At 37.7% G+C, this 25,170-nt stretch overlaps 4 protein-coding genes and 1 long non-coding RNA gene across 5 annotated transcripts; all 5 read right to left on the bottom strand.

The window, feature by feature from the left end:
* Nucleotides 1–1,786: 1,786 nt before the first annotated feature.
* On the bottom strand, nucleotides 1,787–3,343 carry LOC149038605 (adenosine receptor A2a-like). The gene has a single exon (XM_089184863.1). It carries the CDS (start codon nucleotides 3,190–3,192, stop codon nucleotides 2,269–2,271), a length of 924 nt encoding a protein of 307 aa, XP_089040989.1. The 5' UTR covers nucleotides 3,193–3,343; the 3' UTR covers nucleotides 1,787–2,268.
* Nucleotides 3,344–3,438: 95 nt separating this feature from the next.
* On the bottom strand, nucleotides 3,439–13,378 carry LOC149038603 (uncharacterized). Its single transcript, XR_016180446.1, has 3 exons — nucleotides 12,670–13,378; nucleotides 5,176–5,338; nucleotides 3,439–4,691 (listed from the first exon to the last, which is right to left on the bottom strand). It is a non-coding gene; the product is annotated as an uncharacterized LOC149038603 (long non-coding RNA).
* LOC149038604 (adenosine receptor A3-like) lies at nucleotides 5,652–9,641 on the bottom strand. The gene is made up of 2 exons (XM_089184862.1): nucleotides 9,056–9,641; nucleotides 5,652–8,525 (listed from the first exon to the last, which is right to left on the bottom strand). The coding sequence occupies exon 2, from the start codon at nucleotides 8,471–8,473 to the stop codon at nucleotides 7,457–7,459; it is 1,017 nt and encodes a 338-aa protein (XP_089040988.1). The 5' UTR covers nucleotides 8,474–8,525; nucleotides 9,056–9,641; the 3' UTR covers nucleotides 5,652–7,456.
* A 133-nt stretch (nucleotides 13,379–13,511) lies between the features above and the next one.
* LOC113666188 (26S proteasome non-ATPase regulatory subunit 12) lies at nucleotides 13,512–20,868 on the bottom strand. Its single transcript, XM_027181954.2, has 11 exons — nucleotides 20,714–20,868; nucleotides 20,510–20,569; nucleotides 19,933–20,061; nucleotides 17,950–18,057; nucleotides 17,293–17,368; nucleotides 16,927–16,955; nucleotides 16,037–16,321; nucleotides 15,715–15,827; nucleotides 14,636–14,804; nucleotides 14,271–14,348; nucleotides 13,512–13,824 (listed from the first exon to the last, which is right to left on the bottom strand). The coding sequence occupies exons 1-11, from the start codon at nucleotides 20,813–20,815 to the stop codon at nucleotides 13,609–13,611; spliced, it is 1,365 nt and encodes a 454-aa protein (XP_027037755.2). The 5' UTR covers nucleotides 20,816–20,868; the 3' UTR covers nucleotides 13,512–13,608.
* A 1,120-nt stretch (nucleotides 20,869–21,988) lies between these two features.
* LOC113666244 (actin, cytoplasmic) lies at nucleotides 21,989–24,093 on the bottom strand. Its single transcript, XM_027182006.2, has 3 exons — nucleotides 23,766–24,093; nucleotides 23,567–23,677; nucleotides 21,989–22,987 (listed from the first exon to the last, which is right to left on the bottom strand). Exons 1-3 carry the CDS (start codon nucleotides 24,018–24,020, stop codon nucleotides 22,223–22,225), a joined length of 1,131 nt encoding a protein of 376 aa, XP_027037807.1. The 5' UTR covers nucleotides 24,021–24,093; the 3' UTR covers nucleotides 21,989–22,222.
* Nucleotides 24,094–25,170: the final 1,077 nt, after the last annotated feature.

The following is a 25,170-nucleotide window of genomic DNA, read 5'->3' as shown; positions in this document are numbered from 1 at the left end:
TTGGCGCGCGTGCTAGCGTAATGTTTTTATAGAAAATTCTTATGTTTTCGCTTCTCTAGGTTACTAAAAGCCACCAAAGGCGATGAGCGAGGTTCGGACTATCGTTTGCTGTAGTAGTAAATATTAACAAAATGATTTCCGTTCTTGAGCTAAGGCTCTACAAAGGGAAGCGCTCGCCAGTGATAATATGGCTTTGCCTTTGATTTCTTCAATTTGCTTCTGTGAAATCTCTCAAAATTTTCCACAATTTGTGAAATTTGTCCCGCCAATCATTCAAAATCTAAAAAAATAGGGGTTACAAGGGCAGTTTCCTCGCTATTTGCAATTTTTGTGTTTTCTTCCTCAACTTTGGTCTCGTTATTTTTTTTTTTTTATCAACAGGCACTAGGAAGGGCACAAATAAGTTTAATGGTCCAGCAAATCTTAGGAAATTCTACCGAAGGAAACGCGAGAAATCTTGCGCGAAATATCCCTACTTTCTTTATCGCAAAACATTACGTAATGAAATAGAACTTCGCCCAAATCCGTAGCTGACCATACTTAAACTTTCAAATCTGTCGCGATCTGTCGCCTTTTGGACCTTTCCTATGTCTTGGTAAGCCGAGAAAGGGTCACAGCTGTCGCAAGTTGTAAGCTTCACGCTCCTTTAGTTACAGGTCCATTTTGTTACAGAGTACGACCAAAAAAAAATTCAATCTGACCCCCGTTGATAGAAAAAAAAAAGAGTTTCGCTACAATACACCTCTTGGAAATTTTCTATGACAATTTGTCTCAAAGTGGGAGGCGAGCTACTGTAAGTTAAACGAGGAAAAATCTAACGAAAACAACAAAAAAAAAGGGGGGTAAGAACGAATCATAGTCTTCATCGGTTTATAATCATCGTTTCCTTATGAAATATTTTTACCCTTTGACCCACTACGAGTGATTAACATCTAACTTCTCCCTGCAACACTACCCGTGAATCACACATAAATGTAACGAGAATTAAGGAATGAACAGAAGGTCAGTTGATTGTCGAATAAATTCTCCTTATCAGCACCTTAGGAAATGTATAGAGAACAGTATGGAGAATATACATACTGGTGCTAGGGTTTAAAAGCTTAGCAAACTCAATTTGTTCAACAAAAGTGCGTCCTCTTTACAACGCTATCTGAACATCCATTATCATACGACCTCTACTGTCCTGTGCGCGTTTTTTTTTTTTTCGAAAATAAATGAGAGACGTAGGTAATGGCGTGAATAGAGCCTTGGAAAGCCGCTCGCTGGGGCGTGCGACCTGCAAGAAGAAAGAAAAGGAGAGGCGGTCATCTGATAAGATGCTTAGTAACAGTGTTGGGTCGGGTCGAACGGGAAAATATCTGGCTCTATGTTCTGATGAACGGACATGAACGGGCCAAACATTTCCTCATCCGGCGCTTCCCACTCAGTCAATACGCACGTATTATCACGTAATCTTCGTTGCGTAAACGCAAATGAGACACAATGATGCAGATTTTGATGTACGAATACACTTCGCATGCAATTTGTGAGAAATTCAATTTTGCGTTGATGCAGGTGTAAAATGATATTACATATTGCATTTGGCATTTATGTTTTCATATTTTTCGTTAGTATGGCATTTTGCTGTGTAAAACTTAGGCGGCAACAGGGTCAAAAAACGCAAAGCCAAGCATTTCCTAACTGTTGAGAAGCTAAACGCTACGTTAAACATGACTATTCACCGTCTTTTCTGGCAAAGAATCAAACCATCGACGATATCTGATCGATGAAAAGGAAAAAGACAGACTTTTGTTTCCATATGTAAACAGAACGTGCCGCTTGTATTTATCTAAATATGTCTCAAAAAATTCAGATTAAAATCTCTTTTGTAGCTTTAGGGTTGAATTTTTTTTTTCGAAGTCCAAACAAAATGCACGAGTTGATAGAGTTGTTAAGTTTAACTGTGAATGTCTTTTGTTTTTCGTTAAGGGCTCTAGGGCACGATTAGTGATCTTTAAACCTGAACATAAATTATTCAAGTTTGGCATTTGTAATGTGTGTCAATCTTCTTCATCTCTGACCATCACTGTTCCTTCTCACGTCAATCTTTCCATTTTAGTCTTCTTCTTAGTGAATTAATATTTTCTGTTTTCCATCATTTCGAAGATAATCTGGATGGTCCCAACCAGGTTTTTAAAATATCGCGATGTGGCGCTTCATACATGAAATAATCGATATCGGAAGCTTTACTTACAAACATCCACAAGGACTGAATGACATCTGCTGAGGTCATTGAGATGCACGATTTTTAGCCCAAGGCATGTTTCGTAATAGGTCCATGATAGCACGTCGAATGTGCCTCATCTTCCAGCAGTAAATTACAGGATTCAGAGATGAATTTAGATACAACAAAGTCAACGAAAAGACAAAAAGTTTTTTCATGGAGGTACTGGAATTGTTAGGCCCCAACGTTCCCAGGCAGATTAAGAAGGGTAAACAACAGATTATAAGAAGGACGTATATGTAGAAAACACCGATAGCCGAGTTGATGAGACCAGAAAAATTTGCCATCTCACCTGACTGTAGAACTCGCAAAGACTGAATCTGAATCTTGTGGCGTCGTACCACAAAATAAATCCTCATGTAAATCAATGTTGTCAAAAGAATACCAGTAATACCGAACAGGGAAAGAATTAACCTTTGCACATCGTGCAGGTTCCATAATGTCAGTAAAGGCACAGTTGCACTTAGCAGCCATATTATTATCACCACAACAACAACACGCTTGTGGGTCACAAACTCTTGGTATCTGAGATGAAGATGAACAGCTAAGAATCTGTCTACACTCACAGCCACCACACTTAGGAAGGAAGACGTAGAAAAAAGGAAACCAATATTCCTAAAAATCACATAGGCGTAACAGTTTGGATTGTTCTGTTGCAACCAGTTGACTAAAAGTGAGGTGTAAAATGGCTGAACAAAAAAACCAACGCCAATATCGGAAGCAGCGAGACTCAAAAGCAAAGTTTTTGAAGTATTCGGCAATGACGAGGATTTCCTTATCGCTAACATTGTAACAATGTTTGACACAATGGCGGTATAGGTAAGAAAATTGTTTAAAACACAATTAACGATGTAACTTGAACGAAGATCTTTGAAGTCGGAGATAGATGGAATATACTGCAACAACTCTTCACAAGACAATTCGCTCATGATAGTAACTCTCGTATCTTAACTCAAGACATTCAATTTTAAATAAACATGAAAAATCACGATTTAAAGAAACTTCTCTCTTGAGCTTAAAGAGAATCGAACTCTTTCACATGTGACGAAGCCTTCACTTGCCAACCATACGTTTGTACTGAACGATTAACGAAATCAGGGCACTATACAAAGAGAATTAGGGTTAGGGGTTAGGGGTTAGGCTGACCCTTTTAAATCAGTTCCGTTTACCGATGAGTTTGATTGATTTGTCAAATTCGGAGTCGCATTAATCAAAGGCAGTAATTGAAAAGGTACACGTAAACGCCGTGCCCGTAAAAATCAGGTACTTCAGTACCACTGGTGAAGTAAACGAGATACTTGTAAAAGCGCACCCACATTAATGTTCATAATGGAAACACTTGTCTTGAACAAGCCAATATCTTACATCCGATGGCAGTGGAAATGGGCTTTCTATCACTGCCTCGTAGACCGTTCTTTTAATTGTTCATGCTAATACTTCCTTGTGTTAATCAAAAAAAAGTTGCACGATGCCCAAACAGCTTGTAACAATCCGTATTATCACATGACATGTGCGCGCCTTTATAGAATACCTGACAGTAAAAAAAAAAATCTCTGTACGCAGTGACGCAAGCACCAAACAACCCTGGGCATGCGAAAAGAAAGAAAAGAATAGAGAAATAAAGAAAAGAAAAGGGGCCGTATTGTTAAATAGCTTTTAGCGAGGTCATTAAGTCGGGCCAAAAAGGTACAATATTTTTCTCTCGGGCCGTGACGGTAAAATATGACACTCGCAGATGACGTACGAAGAGGCAAATATTTTCCCATCCGGTCATCACACTCTGTCATTAAGTACATAACACTCCATTAAGTCGGTTTTTATAAGAAAGGCACAGTGAAACATCGCTTAAACGTAGTTCGCACGAAAATCTAATGTCAGATTGTTTGTCAAGTTAAGTCACGTCTTCGATCTAAACGGGAAGTTAACCTTCAATGAATGCTTTAACTTTTTGCAACCTTTCAGTTGAGATTCAAAGCATCGAATTCGAGAATACAAACGAAAATTGCTTCTGGGATGGATTAGATAAAACTTTGAACTTTGACAGATGGCATAACAAAGCAAATCAAAAGTCAATGTCAGTATCAACTTCGTTCCCAGGGTCTCTCATCTTCCCGCCCCCTGGAGCAACTGCACACCTACCCCTCCCCAACCCCAACCACAGTCAATTGATAACAAGTCATCACGGGTCAATGTTGGGTTAGGGGAGGGGTAAGTACGCAGTTGCTCAAATGCTGAGATTGATCCTATTAATTACTGTGGAAGAAAAATACAAAGAAAAAACGAAAAAAAAAATCAAACCTGCTTCTCCTTTCAGATAATGGTACTCAAGAGAAGAAGATCATATGCTTGTCCATCCTATCCGTGACCCGCGCACACATGTTGGTGTCTGCGCAATAAGTGATCGTTCACACTCTCTGGCACAAGTCGGCTGTTGCAGGAGGAACGAAACAGTATTAAGTTACAAAAAAGTTACGAATTCCTTATTTTCTAAAAAGTTATAAATGTGCTGTTAACAAGACATCTCAGCACATGGCCATTTCCCCGATTCTCTTAAAAACCAAATCCAAATTTATCATTTCGGTTTGTCAAAAGAAAGGTGCAGGAAAAAGCGAATGGAAGAGTCGCGATGTAGTCTTGCATCTCGTGCAAGAGCTGGTGCGACATCTAAATCAATCTCAGAACGTCTGATTGGTTTAGGGCAAGGCGCAAATTTTCTGAACCAATCACAGAACGACTCTCAGTTGAAAAATTACTCTTAACACCTTGCAGTAAATAACCCACCAGTTGCTGTAATTAATTTAAAACCTAATACAATCCTAACATTCAATTAAACTTCGGGACAACATCAACCGTGAAATAGCGAGTTAAATCATTGCCCTGCTATAAACATGATAGATTAGTGAGCATCATACCAGAAGGATCTCGTTACAAAGTGCGTGAGCAAGCTTTGATTCGTATGCTCAAGATTGATGTGGTCTGATGAGGAATAGGGTATCCAAGATGGACGCAACAGCACAGGTTAGTTAGTCTTTGCACTCTCGTCAATTTCCTTCTCAGAGTTTGAGAGGTGATTGTCTACAAACAATATGGGAGCAAGACAAAAATGAGTTAAAGATTGACGTGTACGGAAAAAAATCTTGTTTACAGCTGATGCAGATATTTTCTCTATACTGAACTGACAAACGGCTGTAAGAAGACAGAGAGAATCTCAATTTTGTCATTTGACATTTGCCGCAAACGTTTGGACCTCCTCAATGTATTAAAAATGTCTGACTAGAGATCCAAAAATCCACCTTCAAGACATTAAATCCAAGCCAATTTGATCTGACTTCGCACAACTGCAGGCCTCTAAGAAATATGCCAATTAAAGATCGCGGACCGCGAAGAAACTCTCTTCTACCGCTTTTTTATGAGCTTTTTAAGTTCGCTCCATGCAATTCTGAGCGGAAAAATGGGCCCATCTTACCCACTCAGGTAGCCGATCAAAACTCAGGATTCGCTTTATTTTATTTTGTCCCCGGGTTGTTCCAGCGATTAATAAATACTGTTACTGAGCTACCAAACCAACAGTACATGGTTGCACTCGATTGGCTGCGCTAGATCACATCGAATCAAAAGCTGAATGCAACTTATTTCAGTGTAGAATTCGGAAAAATAGAAAGTGCATGCTGTTTTTTAGTCTATGTGTGAGGCACTCAGCGAGTAAGTAGGTAACACGCGCTAGAGAGCAGAGAAGCGTTTCTCGCGTGCTTAATTTCTCGCCCGGTCTTAGCCCATCGCGCTACGTCACAGGAAGCTCTCACACCGATCAAGCATTTGTATTGGATTTAATACGGTCCGCGATCTTTAATTGGCAGAGATAAAGCAGTTCTTAGTGCTCGGCTTGTAATTCACCAACGTTTCTCGCTGATTTTCAGGACATCCCGCGTAGCGGCGTGAGTTAATGCGGCTGTAAACCGATAAAAAGTGTGTTATATTGCTTTATAAAAAAAAAAAAAAAACAAGTTATTTAATATATATGAGAAGTCTCAGCTGTTAAGCTGAAATGAAAACCCGCGTTGCTTCGTCACTATACCCACTTGAAACTCAGAGGTGAGTTGTTATGATTGCCATATGTTCCGGTGCAGGACCCAGTTTCTTCTCTTAAGTAATAATACGGCTGGAAAAGAAAAAATCAAAATTTTGTTTCGTATTTAGAAGGGCTTCCTTTTTCTTCTTGAATTTAACAAGCAGTGACCTGCCGGCTGCGATTTCAGAGAGACTGTTTACATAACAAACCTGAGAGACAATTTGCCGATAGACATCTGACTCTTTCATGAAAACACATTCACAGCTTCATTACAGAAAGCCACACAATTTTTTTAATTACTCAAAAGTTAACCATTCCTCGATAACACTCAATAAAGCGTTGTATAAAATATTCATAAGGGTCAATACAAGTTTTAACTCTAACAAGTTGAAAGAAAAACTGTTAAATTTAAGTTGTGATACTTGAAAAGAGAAAATTAAAAGAAACTAAAGGTTTAAACACCCACTTCTCATAACAGCAGGAAAACCTTGAAGTTTTACCCACAATATCAGTCAAAATATTTGCCTGTCGTCCTAAATATTTGCCAAAAACAAATTTTCAGTTCGAGTTGATTGTCGACACTGTTCAACAGACCTCCTTAATATTTTACAGGCTCGTGTGGCTCACTTCGACTTCTTTGTTAATTTCACCTTGAAAACGTCTACAGTAATTTGTAAACAAGCCCTTGAGGCAGCGGATTAATCCGACGATTACACTCAGACTGAACGATTTTCTAATAAATGAACAATTGGTAATGAAAGCGAAGTATTGAGGGCAAATCACTCAGCCAAGACCATTATTCTCCGTTCGAAATTTAGAGCGTCTTCTTTTTTCAACTTCCCATCACTTTCCCAGCTTCTTAAAACTAATCGTCCGTAAACGGCTTTACAAACAAAAAGCACGGAAGATCACCATAATTCCGACATGTTTCTTACCAAGTTACTCTTCTTAATAGCTAATTTAAATTAGACAGGTTTCGTCGAGGCATCTTAAGATTTTTACCTAATGAAATCTAGAAAAAGTTGAGATGTAAGTCTCGCTACGAAAAGTAGGTTCGAAACTCTTTGCATTGTCGCATTGAGAAATCTCGCATCCCTTAGTGTCTGTCATTTTCTTTACTTCATTCAAGCAATCCTCGAACATACTACATATTGAACCTCATCCTGAACACTCTCCGTGGTGACCGATCGATGCCAAGTTGAGTATACGTGCTTTCTGTTCCAGGGCATGTTCCGCATAATGTCCATGATAGTATGTCGAATGTGTCTCAGCTTCCAGCAGTAAATTACGGGGTTCAGAGATGAATTCAGAAATAAAATGGTATACGAGAAAAGGTAGAGGCTCTTGATAGAGTTACTTGTCACAGTTGTGTCAGCTACCACCAAACACACCAAGTAAGGTAAATAACAAGCCACAAATACTAGATACATGTAGAATATGCCGACTGCAGACTTTAGGACGCTGACCATATTTGACATCTCACCAATGTGTTCCACCTGTTGTACACGTTGCAAAGACTGGATCTGTTTCCTGTGGTGTCTAACAGTCTGATAAATTTTAACGTAGACTGTTGTTGTGACAAGGAAAAACGACAATCCAAAAATGATTAAAAATATCGAGTGTACTAGAAACGGAACCCAGAGGATCAATGATGTAAGAAATACACTCAGCAGCCAGATTAAGATCACCACAGCAATAACACGCTTGTGAGTCACAAGTTCCTGGTATCTGAGATGAAGATGAACAGCTAAGAACCTGTCTACACTTACAGCCACAACACCCAGGAACGAAGCAATAGAAAACAAACCCAACGTAATCCCAAACATGTTGTACGTGTTGCAGCTAGGGATCTTGTCCAGCAGGTTCTTGATCAAGAGTGAAATGTAAAACGGCTGAACAATACAACCAACTCCAATGTCGGAAACAGCTAGACTTAAAAGCAATGTTTTCAGAGTCTTTGGCAACGAAGACGTTTTTCGAATCGCGTGGATAGTTACAATGTTGAGCATGATCGCGGGATGCGACAATAAACTGTTTAAAATACAGTTTGAGATGTATGTATAACGGAGATGGTCAACTTTAGTAGTGACGGCGTAATGATGCATTAAAACTTCGCACGTCGAATTCTGAGAGTCATTCATAGTGTGAACATAAGCCTCTTGACAAATAACCGACTGATAGTAAGACAGAGTCCTATAAGGTTCAAGAGCAAATAAAAAATGACAAATTAACAGAGGTAATTGCTCTTTGACAAAATGAAATGCGGTGAATTCAGTTTCCAAAGTGTTAATTTTTTTTTCGCACGAAAATAGCTCATTTGGTTACGTATATTACTATTCATAGGCTAGACCTATTTAAGGTTCAATACCTTCAAAACCGCTAATAAAAAGGTTACTATATTTAAATGCGAGTCAGTGCTTTTTCGATAAATCTTCGTACCGTAAAAACGATAATACGCCTGTGATCCAAATCATACCTTTTCCTCAAAATCATTTCGTTTTTGATGGCCGTTAAATACAACTAATGGGAGGAGGAAAATTCTTATCAGATGGTTGGAAAAAAATACTTGCAGGTCACGTCCGGAGCGAAGAAAAGCCTAGAAGACTCACTGAGATTTTGATAAGACTCTGCGATAAGCTCCAAAGCTTTTGTGTGTGGACCGAAAGGAACAATTAGATTTATATTTATAAACTTAATGAAGGAAAAATACAAAACAAACTTACCACAACAGCAGTATTAACCAACTAAAATGTCGAGTCGCAATATAAATTCAAATAAACAGCGAGAATTTTAAGTAAAGATTTCTCAAAAGTTTTGCTCCTTAGATAAAAATGACACACCAGAGCACCTCAAAAGTAAATCGCAATCAAGCTGAAAGAACACTCCAAAATTCAAAGCACAGATAAATTAAAATACTATTTAAGAAGAGAGCGTCAATTTCTTGTACCGTGTTTCCTGTTTTGAGTAAGTGGCACTTGAGAACCCATTACTACGATAATATTAGCACGATTCCTTAGGCAATCACGCATAAAACATTAGATAAATAAAACGCTGGCATTCTTCTGTTAAATAAGTGCGAAGGTTTTGAACTCCACGCATCTAAATGAGCAAAAAAACAAACAAACCAACAAACAAACAGACAAAGGGTGCGTAAACGGTCGCAATCGCAAAAGTTTGATAAGACCGAAATGAAAAGTTTAGATCCTTTTAGCAAACAAATTGAACAGTTCAATATTGGTATCTGTCGCGGTATCCCGGAGTCCCCTAACTTTTTATTACAAAACAAAGGAAATGAAAGTCATAACGACTTCTTTAGCAGCGTCATCGGTTATTCCGGGAGCCATGTGTTTTTCATATTTGACTGGCTCAAGCGTCCTTAAATAGACAACAATAGGGCTGAAAACTGGAAATATACCGAAAAAAAGAAAATTTGCGTTCAATATCCGACCGGTACCACACTGTGGTTATAGAAATGTCCGGAGAAGGTTCCAGGAGTCGTATATCACTGCAAATATTTACTTTTAAGTCTAATCAGCCTGAAGTTAACATGAGTGCCCATCAGAGACCGACGGAAGGATAAGCGCACGAATAGCTCAAAGTACTAATTAATTTGACGTCAACCTGCAATTGGAGCAATTATAAACTGAGAGTGGAAAGTAATTCCGTATTGCATTGGTCTCTCTTCACTTCGAAGAAACTCGAACCACCCCTTCAACCAATCAGATGCGAAACTGTAACCAACCGCGGCTTGGTCACCCGCGTTTTCCCGCGTTTCAGGCAGTTTGCTCGTTTATCATTCGAGTTGTCATTGGTTCCTTATGACATTTACCTTTGTTCTTATAGGCCTTTGTCATTACTTTGGTTTGGGCGTTACGTGACATCCCAATGATCAGCTGCGAAGGACACTAGGTTTCCCTCCGTGTAACCGCCTAAGACTGAGTGTGACCAAGAATGCTTTACAAAAGACGTTGAAATTTTGACATCAATAGAGCTTGCCTATCCCTATCATTTAACTTACTGGTATTTTTTGTTCCGCAATATGACCATGACGTCCATTAGAGCGTCCCCTTTTCCTCAACAAGTCTCACGAACCAAAGAAAAATTGAGGAATACAAGAATCAATTTTCTCGACCCATATCTCTTAAAGGCGATGCTCTCGCCAATTGATGTGAAGACAATTAACGGCCCAATGACGTAAAAACAGATTTAGAATATGAGATACAGGTAAAATGTACCTGCAGCAGATTCCACGACACTTGCAAAATAGGCCAATTCATCAGACTGTTCTACTTGCGATTGCAGAGCGTCGATTTTATTCCTATGGGATCATACGACTGAACAAAGTTTGATGTGGATTAGTTTTACAGGGTGGAAACTAGTGAGTCCTTTATATAACGATGAAAATCGATCGAAAATAACAGGCTTGACGAAACCACACTGCCTTGAGAAAATCAAATGCACTGTACCAGCGTATGTCTGCACACACCCATTGGCTGCACGTGATATTTCCTTTGCTCTGATTGGCTGTAATGCAGTTGATAACTTTCGTTAAAAACACTCAAAAACGGCTCGATTAGACTTTATAACTACGACGCCTGGTTTCTATTTCGAGCTATGTTCTGTAGTAAGTCCATGATAGCGTGTCGAATGTGTCCCATCTTCCAACAAAAAACAACCGGATTCAGAGATGAATTCAGACATGTGAGGGTCAACGAGTAAAGAAAACATTTCTTAAAAGCAATACCCGGAACAATGACGATGGAGGCCACGGAAAGTAAAAAAGGAAGCAGATAACAGCACAAAAACACGACATGCACACATAATACACAAACTGCAGACTTTATGACGCTAGCAAAGTTCATTGCCTCTTCAGTCTGCTGTTGCACCTGGAGGGCTTGAATCTGATTGTTGTACCGTCGCACAATTACATAAATCTGGATATAAATTACTGTTGTTATAAAGAGACTAATAAACCTAACGACGTAAGATATTACGCCTTGGATAAAAACAAATCCCGAAAACGCCAGAAAAGAGAAGAACTCCCTTAGAATCCAAACTGATATCACCGCCACAACAACACGCCTGTGAGTCACAAGTTCCTGGTATCTCAGATGAAGATGAAGAGCTAAAAACCTGTCTACACTTACAACTACCACTCCTAGGAAGGAAGCTTCAGCGAACAAAATACTTGCCAAGTCCAAAAGCCTGTAGATGTAGCAGCTAGGAGGGTTTTGTTGTAACCACTTGATCAGCGGGAGAATGTACAGCGGCTGCCCTAATAAGCCAACACCAACATCAGAAACAGCCGGACTGAGAAGCAATGTTTTCAAAGTTTGCGGTAACGAAGAAACTTTACGTAACGCATAGATTGTCGCGATGTTCATCATCATGTTTATGATATTAACACATTAAAAACGCAATTAACGATGTAGGTCGAGCGAAGATTTTCCAATTCGAACATTTGTGGGTAAAAGTCCAGCAAAATGGCACAAGTTGAATTTATCATGGTAGAAGGATTCTCACACTGAGAAATCCAGCGGTTGATAAAGAGAATGTCTGACACCGCTGGAGACTTTCTTTTTTTTGACGGGAATATAAATAACTCGGTCTAATTCAGTGCCTTTCATTAATTTTACATACTGAAGTGGACTCAATAATCCAAAGCTTATGTTTTCAAAACGTTCTGTTTACACAACTTTAATTATTTGTGGTTGGCAGTGAATAATTTGTAAGGCTTGCTATTAAGAGAGGTTTTGAATTTTTTTAATAGTGAAGAGAATTGTACCAGGAGACAAAAATTAAACAGAATTCATTAACCTACAAGCTGCCTTCAATTTGGATACAGAAAACAGCAATCTTTTTGGCATATGAATGATTGTGTTTGAAGTATTTTTAGTACTGCATGCAAAAAAAAAAGCGTGGTGAATGTTACTAATTAAACACTGTTGAAAGCAAAAAATTGAACTAAATTAGCATTTATAAGTACATAATCAGCATGCAAAACAATGAAATTGGCTGAGAATGTAAAATTAGTGTAATTGTACACACTGACAATTCACCGAGCCAATTTTTAAATAAACACAGCTTGTGTCATGTCAGGTTTAAAGAAAAGGCTCCAAACAATTGAGATGAAATGTAAATACTTGTTAAAAGACATTTCTTTTAGAAAGGAAAACAAGAGGACATCCAGGAATTTTTTTATTGGGGGTCCTAACTTTGATTAAATTTTTAATACTTCAAATTGAGTAGTAATGTGTGATCCTGTCACTGTAAAAATTCTAGTGTAAGGCATGTAGTAACAAAACCTACGGGTCTGATGAGAAGGGACTCTGCTTACCTTGATCTTACGGTTTGTTTGCGTAGTGAAACCTCTGTAACGTCTTTCTTGCCTAGTTTTGCTCGGTGAAATCGCCATGTTGACGTAGCTCGTTGTCCTCGGTCAGCTGTACCGTTTCAAAACAGTGATTTGGTGTAAATATCACAGAGCGCTCCATATTTGCAGAACAAAAAACGTCCGCAACGCACAAAAACAAACAACCGAGCAAACGGACCAAAATATACCCTGAATAACTTTCAAAACAAAATAATTTTCATCCTTTCCGATCATTTCTATTTCTGATATATCATGGCTATAGTCCGAGAGAATTTAAATGGTAAAAAACCGCTTTTGATTATGTCATTAGAAACTTGGTATAAACATCCCACATACGCAGAAGTAATTATGAAATGATGGACTTGATTGCTGTAACTAATGATAAGGATTTTTTCCGCTTTGTTCCCAAATTCCCATACTGTAATTACCATTGTTAACTGCTTTTACAAGCTATTTTTCTTCCATACGTTTCTTCAACCTAGGAAAAAAGCTTCCTCAGGGCTTTCCCGGGTGACTCTCCCGGAAGGAGACATGAGAACCCAGTGATAGACTATCGGAGATCAAATCCTCAGCATAATAAAGCTGATGTCGCTCAGGAAAAATTAGAGCGGGAGAAATCTCGATAATAATTAACATCACTACCAAGGCATCGTCTCTTCTTTCCTCAGGAGAGAAAAGAAAAAGAAATACCAAAATATGAGTGGCGATTGACATTTCGCACTTTCCTGTTAGCGTCGTGAATGAGTCGTTTAAAAAGTGTCAGTAGTTAAATATCCAACGAATGGGAAAGTACAGAGAATATCATCTATGTTTTACACTTTTTATTGACTAGCACAAGACAACTATTGGACTGTATAAAATTGAAATAGTAACAGACATGGTCTCAGTCAAACACAAAATAAGTTACATTTGTACAAGTTTGTGCACCATTTCTTCCTTGGTAATGAGATGAGTTGTGCGATTGAGAAGCTGCATCAGAGTGTTGAGGTTGTGAGACCATTCGTTAAGAATCTCATTAGATTCCTTGTGCGCACTGAACGTAACGATGCCTGCAGGGCGGTCAATTCTGGCAAAAACTGTTTTGGACACCACTAACTCAGAGAGGAACAATTCAGTCTCCTGAGACAGGATAAAAAAATCGGGTTAGCTGGGGTAATAGTGACACTTAATCGTTCTTTTCACTTCCGTTCCAATTCTTAACACTTAAAAAAAAACAAAAAATTCCATAGATGGATATTGAAGTCTACAGCCTTATGTAATAGTACATAATTTTGAGATTAGAAGTACTCATTCAGAATTGATTTAACTCATCATGATTAATTTTGTCATAATTATTTACTCAAACATTACACAGGCTTCGGAGACCTATATCAGTTGCTGTTTCACTGAAGTTAATGAGAGGATGTCTGGAAAAAAGATCGCGTTATGCAGGCATAGGACAAGATTGGATTCAGCTATTAGAGGATTGGGCCTGTTTGCTTCAATTGATGACAAAGCGCAACATTTTATGCTACTTTTTAGAACAATTTTGCGTTCATTTTATAACATCTACAACTTAAACTTACATCAACAGTTAAGTCCAACAACTGGCTCATTCTTCTTAGTGTTATTCTGGTGTAGTACTTGGCCATGACCCGGATATTCTGTTAAAAAAAAAAAAAAACGATCAAACACTCACATTTATAAGCTTAAAATTACCTGAAGTATTTACAGTTAACTTCTCCCTTTAATATTCACACATTATCCAGCAAACAGGATATGAGAATATTGAAACCTATCAGGCAAAAGTTGTTATCTTGATCTTACACCAAATTCTCATGACTAATTTACAGGGAACTGTGAAGCAGCTAGAGGGGAGAATTAACATAAGCATCAAGTGAAATTCATAACAAAAGAAATACCTTCAAATGAAAACAACAATCAAACTCACATGTTCAACAACCCGTTTTTGTAAGTCTTCCCAGCGCTTTTTGCCTTCATCTGTGTGTTCCTCAAACACACCAGTTGCAGATGGACCTGTTCTTAGTTCAGCTTCATAAACCTCTTTTATGTAAGACCAACGCATAAGTTCAGCTGTGGTGAAGCATTTCAGGAGATCTCTAATAGATAGATCATACACAAACAAAATTGTAGATTGGTTGTAAAAATACAATTAACTTAATGTAACAAAGTCCCCTCCCCTCCCCTCCCCTCCCTCCCTCACTTCCCACATCGAAGATTGGCAATATCTTGATGAATGTCAAAAGGACTAGTTACAATTGCAACTGACCCTGACAATAAACTGACAGACTGAAAGATCAGGGTTCTGATCATTTGGGAGAAGTCCCTTATATGCTCCTTTTTGACATTTCATGCCTCAGTGAATTAGCTTTAACCTACATTTGCAGCCTCTCCCTACATCTACACAGTTTGGAAAGCTACAAAACTCTAGAACAAAAATTTATCTTTTAAATTAGCACTCTTAATCCCCATGGCATCAACAAATGCTTTTCATTCACCTAATTTATTATTGAGTTTTTATGTTATCATGTTCCCACCAATAGCACAGCTCCATCCTTCTTTACATAAACTACACACAACCCACATTCCTCTAATCGCTCTGACAAGGGGTCAATGCTTGAAAAGTCAACTTTGGAAACTCTTTGTGGTGGCCAATTTACATATTACAAACTCAGTGGATAAAACCAAATTAGCAAATATCTCACATTTTTTCTACCAAATGATTGTCTGCTCAAAAACACCAATTCAATGTTATTCAAATGACCACATGATTGAGAAAATAACATGAATAACTGACTTATGACTTAAGATATTTCATGGTATTAAAAGGAAAGAGCTCATTGTGCTTGGGGAGATCTGCTGATACCCTGGGTTTTTGTGCCCCTGAAGGTGTAAATTTAAAATTAGAGCAGGAAAAGCATGTGCATGTGTTTATAGATTAGAAATGTGGATTTAACAACTAATATTCAGATAGTTTGACCCTGTCAGATCTCATTTAGCATGATATACCTGTAAAGTGATATTTCCTCCAGAGTTTTCTCTTCCCCAACACGGTGAATGAGATCTGATTGTTCATTATCATATGGTGAAAGAACAAGGAACAGCACCACATTTCTTAACACCTGTATAACAAACAAAAAAAAAATTCACTTTTTTCACATTGTGGTGGTTGCTGTTTCACAATCTGTGTTTTCAAAAATGTTAGTACTCCTTAAATTAACTACAGACATGTCTTGGTGTTTGTCCTTCTTATCACTGTAGCCTTGAAGCTATGTTTATTTTTTCATCACAATGATAAAAAAGCCACCCTCTTAAATTTTTCCCAACTCACCTCATGCTTTTTCTCTTTGTCCTCTAAGACAGACTGTGTATCAAACATAGCTCTGTAGTATTTACAGATATCTAGGTAGCTTCCCTCATGTCGTGCCACCTCAATCATTAGCTGGTAGAACTTCAGCTTTAGATCCTGCTCCTGATTATTTTCAAAAAACTTTGGGCTGATCTTCTTACTGATGATCTGTGTTCTAATGTAATCCTTCTTAGCCAAACATAATCTCATTTGCTCCAAGATGAATTCCACTTTTTCCCTCTTTTCCATAGACCCATATGTCTCCACCTACAAGTTTAAACCATATATCAAAATAACTTAAACAAAGATCTTTCCATCAAAGTGTTAGTCTGACAAGATTCCTGAACAGCGTTCATTCAGAAAAGACCCTTGTTTGCCAATCTATCAAAATCCACAATTGGAATTCTGGAAATTTTTATTATTTGCAAGTGTGTATTTATTCAATTTTTTCAAATAATAGATCATTCAATAAAACTGGTTTAATTTACTTAAAAACATTTTATCTATATCTACTTGATTTGATTTATTGTCTAAAATGTCTGACAGCCTACACACAATGGTGATTGAAATCACTAGAGTGCAATTTGGTCTGAAAATTAAAAGTACAGGGTTGTCATTAGAAGTGATGAGGCAGCAGAAACCCACCTGCTGTCAAACCATTTTGGTGCTCAAAGAGAGATATAAGTATTTTTGAACTGATTATTCTAGCATCAATGTCTGGATAACAAAGCTTACTCAAATATGTCCCATGGTGCTAGAAATTATATCTCAGAGAGTTTAAAATTTCAAATTTTTCTGGAGGAGTATGCCCTTGTACCCCTCTGCTTCATCATTGGTTTTCAAAATGTATAATTTTGTTTCCATTATCATACCTGCAGCTCTTGTAGGATGTTGGCTGCCTCTTTACATTAAAAGGAAATAAAATGAGACAGTTATTTATGGCAATGATAACTCTTTTGAAGTAAGACTGAAATAAGAAGACTTTTTTTATTAATTCATCTATACCAGTTCAACTCTAAAAAAAGATACCTAAATAAATGAAGTTTAAACCAATGCATTAAAGTCATTACATACAGATGCATATTTGTTTCAGTCCATTAAATGTACTTATCACCACAGATTATTATTAATACTGGAAAAAACAGAGAAAAGAGAAAAACAAAAGCTCAGGTGCACATGGCAATTGATATCCTTTCTTACATAGGGTTTGAAAGGGAATGGGGTAAAACAAAAATTACCTGCAATATCTCCCTGGTCTTCCTTTATTTTAGCAAGCATCCTTGTCAGACGAGCCCTCTCAATCTCAACATATATCTAAAATGAAGTAAATGTTGCTATTAAAATTACTGTCAAAAACTTTATAAGCTTATTGGCTCATGATTGCCAAACTTCGTCCTAGTTTTTCCTAACAAAAGGCAAATTGTCAGTATTGCTGTCTCTCCTCAATGGATGCTAAGCCGCCTTGTATTACCCCTCTTACCTGCCTACATTATCTGGCGAGCAGGTGATGAGAATACTCAAAATTATCAGTTAGAAGTTGTCATCTAGATCTAACACCAAACCAATTTAACAAGGAGAATGTGTACCAGCTAAAAAGGACAATTAACAATCAGGTCTTGGGGGTTAAAGGGTTAAAGTAACAATACATCAGAGAGCCCTGAACTTTGATCAGGAAAGGTTAATACATCATAGATGATCAGGTTCTTGTGGCACATTTTATTAGGAATAGGAAAAAAATTATTTCAAAATGAATTCCTACCGTGAACCAGACTTACTTTGAAAGCACTACATGGAAATGGGGAGAATTTATACATTCTTTTACACTGTTAACCCAGATAATAAAAGTTACTAAAGGGTTAAAAATTTACAATGCTGGCAGCGTAAGCTAATTTTACCTTGCCTGCAGTGACTGTTCTGAGGGTGTCTATTAATTTCAATTTAGTTTCTAGATCAGGAGTTTGTTCCACATAGGTAAAAGCTTCCTGGATCATTTTGGTTACAGCCTGAAAAGAATGACACAAAAATTTGTAAACATATCTAATACGGTGAGAAACAAGCTACAGCTGAATTTGTTAAGCTGTACCATATTGACTAGTTACCCTGTATTCTGCAGCTGGTTGTCAAAGTCCCCAAATTTGTTTCCCCTTAATCACTGTAATTTTCACCTCTATTAACCCTTTCACTGCCATGGGCGACTTTAGTCGCCTTACCCATAGACCGCCATGGGCGACTTTAGTCGCCCAAACAATAGCATTAAAATGAACGAATCATAGTCCCTGTTCTAACTAACCAATGAAATAGCTTCTTAGATCAGGTTAATCAAAACACGTGCTGGTTTCATTTTCGACTCGAAACGAAGCAAATTTAGCTCGTATTTGACTCGAGAAATCCATATTTTTTATTTGTTTACAACTTTGGGCATTTAAATATGGCGTCTAATCGAAGGTTTACTGTTGAAGAGGCTTTGGATACTATTTTTGGCGACAGTGACTCTGAAATGGAAGAAGAAGCAAGTGGTTCAGAAAGCGAAAGCGCCAGTGACACTGAAATCAACATGGAATCGGCTTCCGAAGGTGAAATGGAGAATAGCATTGATGATTTCGACACAGACATGTCAGCCGATGAGGAAAATTTGTAAACTTGTAAACATTACACTATGGTACTGCTCAGTATCACTTGTACACAACACACTGTGTGATATGACACATAAACCCTCATGTTTGTTATGATGGAGAATATATTAAGACATTTGTTTCTTTGTCTTTATAAAATTCACTGTCATTATTTGTTAGTGGTGCAACAGCAAACTTGTTGCTAAAAATCACTTTTTAGGAAGAATATTAGCCTTTATGCTTGAATGTAACTTTGTAAAGTTATGATGAAGAGATTGTTCAGCTGAGTTAAGTCCTTTCAGTGTTTTAGGTAAAAAATACAAAGAGAAATGAAAGGGAAATTTAATGTAAAATAGTTATTTTTAAGAAACCCATAATGCCTTGCAATGAAAGTCAGGTCACATGACCCGATCACCCCCCCTGACAACATAGAAAAAATATTTGTTTATTCCAGATACTATCCTGAAAATTTCATTTTAATATCTTAAAAACTGACTGAGATATAAGCCATTAAAGATTGAGAGTGATTTTTTGAGGTTACTAGTAAAAAAAACCTGGCAGTCAGAAAACAGTCTTTGTCAGAACTGTGGCAGTGAAAGGGTTAATGCTTTAACTCCCATGAGTGACCAAGACAGAATTTCTTCTCACAATATCAATACAATATCAAGCAGACAAGTGATAAGAATAAAGAAAAAGATCAACTTGGGGATAATTAATTGATCCAATACTAGATTCTCTGAACTAACATTATAAGAAATGTATGATTGACAGTAAGGAGAATTACAAATTTGAACTGGGAGTTAAAAGGTTAAGCTGTCATGGTTACTGATGAGTGAGTCTCTATGGCCTGTTTATATTGCCCTTGACCTGTATTGAATGGTCACTTATTGCAGAACCACTTAAATAAAACTAGGAATGATCTCTCAAAATTTAATCCATGTTTTAAGTAGTATTTTTGAGCGAATTTTTGTTCCTTAAGTGGTTTACTAGGGCATAAAAGGATGTTTTCTACTGTTTTTTATAACACAGCTATTCTATGGAACCTGTATAAAGCAGTCAACCTGTATTAACAAGTCACCCAGCCATTCCCCATGGGTGACCACTTCAAACAGGTTTGATTTTAAGTTCTTGCACCCATCCATAAAATACATAACCAAATATCTACTATTCCCTTAAACATTTGATCAAAATGTCTCCCTCTCCCTTGGTCAATTAGAACGCTGTATAAAACTTTGGACTACAAATTAAGTATTGTAAAATCTCTACCTGTTTAAGCTGACTCCTTCTTTTTGTTAGGATCACAATATGTTCATTCAGTGCATTCCAGTCTTTGTTCTTGAAACAGAGTTGGACTATGCAGACTAAAACACGACTTGTGGAATGCATGTCTGCAGCCTATAGACAAAGAAGAACTAATGCGTATTGTAAACTAAAAACATATGTAGCAAGCAACACAATGTAGATAGAATTCAAAACTTTTCTTCAATAGAAACTTGATTTCAACCCTTTTTCAGCTATGTAGGTATTAAATTTTTACTGTTACATTTATCTCATGAATTCTAACCTTAATCAATGCAAATGATGGCTCTTTAGATTAATTTTTTTAATGACAGATAAGATTTTTACACTTGCTTTAATTGCATTTAAACATCTTCAACAAAACCTGGCCTCTGAAATTTGGTTCCCACTAATCAAGGAAACATACAGCTACCAATTCATGACAAAATGAACCCTGTGAAGATTTCGATCGTCTATTATTGCGCTGATAACTTAACCCCAAGCTGAGGAATATTAATATGATTGACAACGGACATTAACTCAAAGGAAAACTCATTTTACATACCGTCCGAGTTTGCTTCTCGAGGGCCAAAAGAATCTCTAGGGCTTCATTGAGTTTTCCATCCTGATGAAAGGATACATAAAGAGACTTTTCGTGAACCAAATAATATGTCTAAGTGTGAATAGTTTTCGCCCAACACGTGCAGAATGCAGTTGCTACATAGGACATATAGAGACAAAAAATTGGTTAGAAAAGGTAGCTACTTACGGATGCTAATGCTTCGCACTCTGGTATTCTCTTATCTACAGTTTCACTGTAGTCAATCTCCATTTTAACAACATTTCCTTTCATATCCGTAGTAGTCGCCATTTTGAAAATTTAGTTGTCTGACACTCAGCATTCCTGAAAAGGATCATGGGTAGGGTTAGTCAGCACTCGTGACAGTCCTTTACATAGCCGAAGTTCGCACAAGGGCAATCGCATACATTAACGCTATGAAATTGTCGAACTCACGGTAAACGTGCTCGAAAGTTTTCTTCAACCACGGTTACAATAAAATATCCAGTAAATGAAAAGTCTAACTATGTGACTAGTTGGATAATTGTTATGAAACAGTGTGTAGGTGAAGGTCAATGAATTTGGGTTATTATGAGACTGGGGGGAAAGAGGAGGGAAACCATTTGCACCTTCCTTAACCATTTCACTCTTAGATCAAATTCGTCATTCTCCTCACTATCAACCATACAATTCTCACAAAGTTAATTCAGAGAATCTAGAATTGGATCAACTAATTATCTCCAAATTAATATTTTTCTTTATTCTTTTCACTTATCTGGTTGATATTGTGTTGATATTGTAAGGAGAAATTCTGTCTTGGTCACTCATGGGAGTTAAAGGGTCAAGTGCCTCACTTTCAGCAGGGGAACTTTCAGAATTTACTCTCAACATCTAGAGTGATTTTGGGGGATCTTTTATTGGATCAGTTCCCCGTAGAAATACAGATACTGGAAGTGAAAGTCTCCTATCTTGGGATTTAAAAAGATTAATTCAAATCAAGTATGGGTGTGTGCTTAATGAATTTATTTGTTCATGGTGGGGCCCAACCCTCACTCATTGAACACTTTCCTTGTGTTTGCAGGAAAATTGCAAAGTCGTTTTGGGAGCTAGAACATAAAATTGAAGAAAATGGTTCTCCATATTTCTTAGTTCCTGTAGCAATATTTGGCTTTGGAAAATAATGTCATAATTTTACTGCCACCTTTGGCAGTGAAACAAGGAAGAATGAAAATATCTTTTTCTTAAAAAAATTAGATTGATCCAGGAGGCAGTAGCCTTAGTAGTTTTTTAGTGATTGGAAACAACAAGAAGTTCAATTTTTTCCAACCGCAGTCAAATCAATCAATAAATAACCAAATAAATAAAAAAAAAAAAAGCTTGCAAGCTTCTTTGAAACCAATAATTATTATTCAGTCACATTTCCTTTGTTAAATTATTGACCGCAAAGAATTTAGAATTAATGAGATATTAAATAACCCACACATCTACAGTTTTGTACAGAGTTTTAATACACCTTCTAAACTCTACCACTTATACATAGTCTGTCCAATTTAAAAAACTCTGTTTATATTAATATGTAATCAACATAATATTATAGCTCTTTCCAAAATTTATACAGTCTTAAGTTGATATTATTTTAGGATTTTTTCCACACTGTAGCAGTAGGTTACCAATCCAGTGTAACAACTGAAACAGAACCGTTCTGTAGTTCACAAAAATTTAGAAGCACTTCCGGTGTACAATAGATGGACCAGATTCGTCATATTCCTGTTTGGAGATCCACATCTGTTGGAAGGTTGATAAGGAAGCCAGGATGGAGCCTCCAATCCAAACAGAGTACTTGCGCTCAGGAGGAGCAATGATCTTGATCTTCATGGTTGGTGGGGCAAGAGCAGCAATTTCTTTCTGCATTCGGTCAGAAATACCAGGGTACATAGTTGAACCACCAGAGAGGACAGTGTTGGCATAGAGATCTTTACGGATGTCAACGTCACACTTCATGATTGAGTTGTAGGTTGTCTCATGGATACCAGCATTTTCCATGCCGAGGAAAGAGGGCTGGAAAAATGCTTCTGGGCAGCGGAATCGCTCGTTTCCAATAGTGATCACCTGTCCATCAGGGAGCTCATAGCTTTTCTCAAGGCTGGAGCTTGAGGCAGCGGTCTGCATCTCCTGTTCAAAGTCCAAGGCAACATAGCACAGCTTTTCTTTGATGTCACGGACAATTTCACGCTCAGCAGTGGTTGTGAAAGAGTACCCTCTCTCTGTAAGGATCTTCATGAGGTAGTCAGTCAGATCTCTGCCTGCTAAGTCAAGACGAAGGATAGCATGGGGAAGTGCATATCCTTCATAAATTGGTACTGTGTGGCTCACACCATCACCACTGTCCATAACAATACCAGTGGTACGACCAGAGGCATACAAAGACAAAACAGCCTGGATAGCTACATACATAGCTGGTGTGTTGAAAGTCTCAAACATGATCTGCAAAACAACAAATCAAGATTGACATCAATTGTCACTGAAATCCAAAATTTGAAGAGAGTCTTTATATAAGTTAAATGAAAATATTATTCACTGGAATTTGGGTTGGTCGGGTGATAAGTAATTTCCCTTCCACAAAGAGAAGATCACAGGATGCCAAGTAGACCCACACCCCTTAGTTACATCGTTGATCACTGACCGAACTCAAAATGAAAAAGGAAGAGTAGCTGGTATTTGAAGTAAAAAAGGACAACATAAATTTAGTTTACAATCGAACACGGTCAAATGATTTAGCGTTCTGAACAAGTAAACATGTATTGCGGAAACAATTGAAGCGATGACGGAAACAATCCTTTGATGACCGGTTCACCCAAACTTACGAAACAATAGAAAATAAATTCATAAGTCAGGGCGAGGACGACTTGATCATACTATTTTCATATGCTATTTGTCCGATCGCGCTCGTTTCATTACAGAATATACACCCGTGGATCATGAACGGAAAAAGGGGGTGGAGTGTCATTCTTAAGTCCAATTGGGGGCGGGATACAATTTTTCTATACAGTTTTAGTAACATACCTGGGTCATCTTTTCTCTGTTTGCTTTAGGGTTCAGAGGAGCTTCTGTCAGGAGAACAGGGTGTTCTTCAGGAGCAACTCGAAGTTCGTTATAGAACGTGTGATGCCAGATCTGCAAAACAATACAAAGTAATTTTTAGGATCGAGATTGAAGAGAAGATTTTAAATTAATTTCCTGGTTAGCGCATTTCGTTGTTTACCTTTTCCATATCGTCCCAGTTGGTGACGATTCCGTGTTCTATGGGATATTTCAGTGTTAAAATTCCTCTCTTGCTTTGCGCCTCATCGCCGACGTACGAGTCCTTCTGGCCCATACCAACCATCACTCCTTGGTGGCGAGGACGGCCGACAATCGAAGGAAAAACGGCCCTCGGAGCATCATCTCCAGCAAAGCCAGCTTTGCACATACCAGAGCCATTGTCTACGACCAAAGCAGCAACGTCTTCGTCGGCCATTTCGTTGGGAAGGTTTATTGATCGAGACACTGAGATATCAACCACGAACACTGAATGATGTCGGAGGTAATAGGACGTACAAATGTTATGGTACCACTATATATACGAGTGTCACACAACAGTAAAGTAGCATGTTGTGACCAAATTTGGTAAAAATTTGAAACTGTTCTAGGATCAGTCGGAACATGACAGGGTGACGCAAGTCGGAAAAAGGTGAAAAAATTTCCTCATGCGGAAACGTGTAATTTTTGCACTTGATCATCATACGAGCCAGTTTCGATCTTGCATTTCAAGGCTATTTTCTCGTCAACTTTTAGCTTAAAAATTCGAGTAAATCGGAAAAAAGGAAAGAAACTAATAATCGGTAAGTAATACAGCAATTCCAATCCAAGATCTTTCAACTAAGCGGGTTGCCGAACACTGAACAGTGGGTTGTATCCCGCGCCGCAAACCATTTAAAGCTGAAGAAAAAAATTAATAACTAAATGAAATCTCGTGTAACCTCGATGACTTTTCATCGAAATTGTTTCCTGTAATGACTACGAGTCACTACTTGGGAAAATTTCAAAGCACAGTTCCCTTCCGTTCGTTACTCCTTATGGGGGAGTGTACAGCTTCACGTAAGTTATGTTAATGCTTTCTCGGCACATTACAAAAACAAGCAATTAACGTTTTAACGAGCGTGTTGACAGCTTGTCAAAATAAACTGGATTTACATTGACCTCTAACATTGAGCTCAAATCAATTGCGAAATGACATAAAATCAAACAAAAAAAGCGATTTTCTACCATTTATCACAGCCATTAAATATGATAGTATTGTAGACCAAAAAAAAAGTCAGTTTTCTTTATCCTACATCTTTTTCATATAATTATTTCCGGCTTTTGTTTGGGAGTCGAATTCTATCCAGAGTCTTATTTTTTCATATTTCCGAGGTTCTTATGACTATCCCTGTATGAGTAACGTATAAAAAATGCTTTTTTTTTTCTTTCTGAACGTTAAGCACATTAAAAATGTTGCACGCCTATGACTATCCGCTCCTCCCCGCTAAGAAATCAGGAAGGGGACGGGTGACCGCAGATAAACGGACAGGCTCGGCATATGAGTAAATACTTAGAAGTTGGTTAAAGCGTCATAATAATCGATAAGA

The sequence above is a fragment of the Pocillopora damicornis genome, chromosome 10 (assembly GCF_964200805.1).
Source record: "Pocillopora damicornis chromosome 10, jaPocDami1.2, whole genome shotgun sequence".
Classification (NCBI taxonomy): Eukaryota; Metazoa; Cnidaria; class Anthozoa; order Scleractinia; family Pocilloporidae; genus Pocillopora; species Pocillopora damicornis.
The sequence above is the reverse complement of the archived record's forward strand: the minus strand, read 5'-3'. Positions and strand labels throughout refer to the sequence as shown.

Excerpts from the sequence above, each read along its gene's own strand:
- LOC149038605 (XM_089184863.1), bottom strand. The coding sequence starts at position 3,192 with ATGAGCGAATTGTCTTGTGAAGAGTTGTTGCAGTATATTCCATCTATC.
- LOC149038604 (XM_089184862.1), bottom strand. The coding sequence starts at position 8,473 with ATGAATGACTCTCAGAATTCGACGTGCGAAGTTTTAATGCATCATTAC.
- LOC113666188 (XM_027181954.2), bottom strand. The coding sequence starts at position 20,815 with ATGGCGACTACTACGGATATGAAAGGAAATGTTGTTAAAATGGAGATT. Across the intron at positions 16,322-16,926 it reads ACATCCTACAAGAGCTGCAG|GTGGAGACATATGGGTCTAT; the intron begins GTATGATAATGG and ends TTAAACTTGTAG. Across the intron at positions 14,805-15,714 it reads GAGGAAATATCACTTTACAG|AGATCTCCTGAAATGCTTCA; the intron begins GTATATCATGCT and ends TCTATCTATTAG.
- LOC113666244 (XM_027182006.2), bottom strand. The coding sequence starts at position 24,020 with ATGGCCGACGAAGACGTTGCTGCTTTGGTCGTAGACAATGGCTCTGGT. Across the intron at positions 23,678-23,765 it reads ACTGGGACGATATGGAAAAG|ATCTGGCATCACACGTTCTA; the intron begins GTAAACAACGAA and ends ATTGTTTTGCAG. Across the intron at positions 22,988-23,566 it reads ACAGAGAAAAGATGACCCAG|ATCATGTTTGAGACTTTCAA; the intron begins GTATGTTACTAA and ends GTTGTTTTGCAG.